At 33.8% G+C, this 2296-nt stretch overlaps 1 protein-coding gene across 1 annotated transcript; it reads left to right on the top strand.

Moving 5' to 3' along the window:
• Window positions 1–1110: 1110 nt before the first annotated feature.
• Window positions 1111–1975, top strand: LOC122581864 (dirigent protein 21-like). The gene has a single exon (XM_043754175.1). It carries the CDS (start codon window positions 1115–1117, stop codon window positions 1754–1756), a length of 642 nt encoding a protein of 213 aa, XP_043610110.1. The 5' UTR covers window positions 1111–1114; the 3' UTR covers window positions 1757–1975.
• Window positions 1976–2296: the final 321 nt, after the last annotated feature.

Below are 2296 nucleotides of genomic sequence, written 5' to 3'. Positions count from 1 at the left end.
TAAAAAATTGTCATGTTTGAGCTCGACTCGACTCAGGAACTCGAAGCTCGGAACTCAACTCGAGCTCGATCGAGGTTTTTTTTCCAAGCTCGAACTCGAGTTTGATCGAGTAAACGACACTATCGAGCGCGCTTGACTCGACTCGATAAGATATATATTTAAAATGAATTATATAAATAATAACAATAATAGTTATATTTATAATTAAATATTTATATATAAAGGGTAAAATTGTAATATTAGAGAAGCTCGAAGGCTCGCGAGTTTCACGGGCTCGTTATTTTGATACTTGAGTTCGGCTCGAAACCATATTCGAGTTACTCGAGCTCAACTTGACTTAAACCGGGTCGATTTTGAATAATTTACGAGTTGATTTCGGATAGCTCGCGAGCTGTATCTTCTTGTTTATACCCTAAAGAAGACCAACCGTCTAAAAGGAAGGGAAAATAATAAGTCGATCAAACTATTTAGAGTTACTTTTACATAGCAATTAAAGAGACACGTCAGAGTGACAGACTATAAATTTACACTAGTGATACGGAAATAATAGTGCTTGGGAAAAAACATCTAAAATTTAGTAAGCACAATATGAATCTGTATGTTTATCCTAATTTTTTTTTTAAAGGTATAGATAATTTATTCGCAACAGGGAATCTAGCTTACGTTGTTTTGACTGGATTCGCGCTAGAGAGCCTAAGAAACTCTCAACTAAACCGCCCAAAGGCACAACATTAATTTAGTTGGGATAAAACATTGTCCCTTTGCATGACTCAAATCTACCTGAGGACTTTCCTTGTAAAATTCCTTAAAAGAGGTGTTTCCCATGTCTCGAATTCAAAACCTCCAATGTGTAAAGCTGATGGTTAAAAACAACAACGCATAGAAAGAATTATGGAAATTGAAATCATCAAAATTATGTTTACCATGTTTTATTACAAGATTAGAAGTTGAAGAACTATCAGCCAATTATCAAGTAATTATATCATCATCTTTATTAGACCTAAGCTAAGAATTCATTAATTATATTGAAACACACCAAAGACACTTACTTTTATAAAGAGAAATTAAGGAATCTCTTCTATTTATATATATATTGGTAAATCTAAATATATAGATGGTAAATCTATACCACCACTCAAAACCTCAAACAATCCTCTCTTTATTTTCTCTCAACCAAACCATGGCACAAACTCTGTCAATACCCAAGTACACAATTCTTACATTTTGTCTATTCACAATTCTCATTCAAACACAATCCCATCAGTTTTCAAAAAAGTTGTCACTAAATACACTTGGTTCCAAAAAAGAAAAGCTAAGCCACCTTCACTTTTATTTCCATGACATAGTAGGAGGTGACTATCCTACCGCGGTTCGGGTAGCTGAAGCTACAATAACAAACACCTCCCGAACCGGGTTTGGTGCTACTGTCATGATAGACGACCCATTGACCGTTGGTCCAGAACGAACCTCCAAGATTGTTGGAAGAGCTCAAGGGATATATGCATCCGCTTGTTTGAGTGACACTCGATTACTAATGGCTCTAAATTATGTATTTGTTGAAGGAAAATATAATGGTAGTACTTTGAGTATCTTAGGGACTAATCATGTGTTTTCGCCGGTTAGGGAGATGCCGATCGTTGGTGGAAGTGGATTATTCCGATTTGCTCGTGGTTATGCACTTGCAAAGACTATTTTTTTAAATTTTAGCAATGGTGATGCTGTTGTTGAGTACAATGTTTATGTCCTACATTATTGATTGTGTTGGATTCTAGTGGCAAAGTGGGAATGTATGGTTTTTGGTGTGTTTAATTTGCTGTGAGTTATTGAAACCATATGTTTTTATTTGTGTTTTTGTAGAAAAAGCAATACACTTGTCGGAAAGGAACAGTTGTGATGCTACATGTAAGCTTTTTCATTGATTTATTAGATTCGAAAACTTTAATAAATGGAATAATAAATTAACATATTTTGTGAATATTGTGTTTATACTTTTGCTTTTCACGTTGCCCATATTAATCATCATATCTAGCTTTTCAACTAGGTTAGTAAATATTTTATGAGAATTTGAAGCCATGTGATAAATCAAGTAGGAATAAAGAATGAGATGATTATCTCGTATCATATATGTAATTATATCTGGTAAAAATTTTGTCATGATATAAAAATATACTCTTAAATATCCTTAAGTATTAGCTTAATGATTAAAAAGTCATCTACCATTTAAAAGGTCTCTTCAAGACTTGGGAGTTAGGAGGATATTGAAAGACCCTGAACTTGGGTTGAGTATATTCAGGTT

The sequence above is a fragment of the Erigeron canadensis genome, chromosome 9, assembly GCF_010389155.1.
Source record: "Erigeron canadensis isolate Cc75 chromosome 9, C_canadensis_v1, whole genome shotgun sequence".
Classification (NCBI taxonomy): Eukaryota; Viridiplantae; Streptophyta; class Magnoliopsida; order Asterales; family Asteraceae; genus Erigeron; species Erigeron canadensis.
Note: the sequence above shows the minus strand (reverse complement) of the source record. Positions and strands in the feature narration are given on the sequence as shown.

What these genes read in the sequence shown, in the direction of transcription:
- LOC122581864 (XM_043754175.1), top strand. Translation starts at nt 1,115, where the DNA reads ATGGTAAATCTATACCACCACTCAAAACCTCAAACAATCCTCTCTTTA.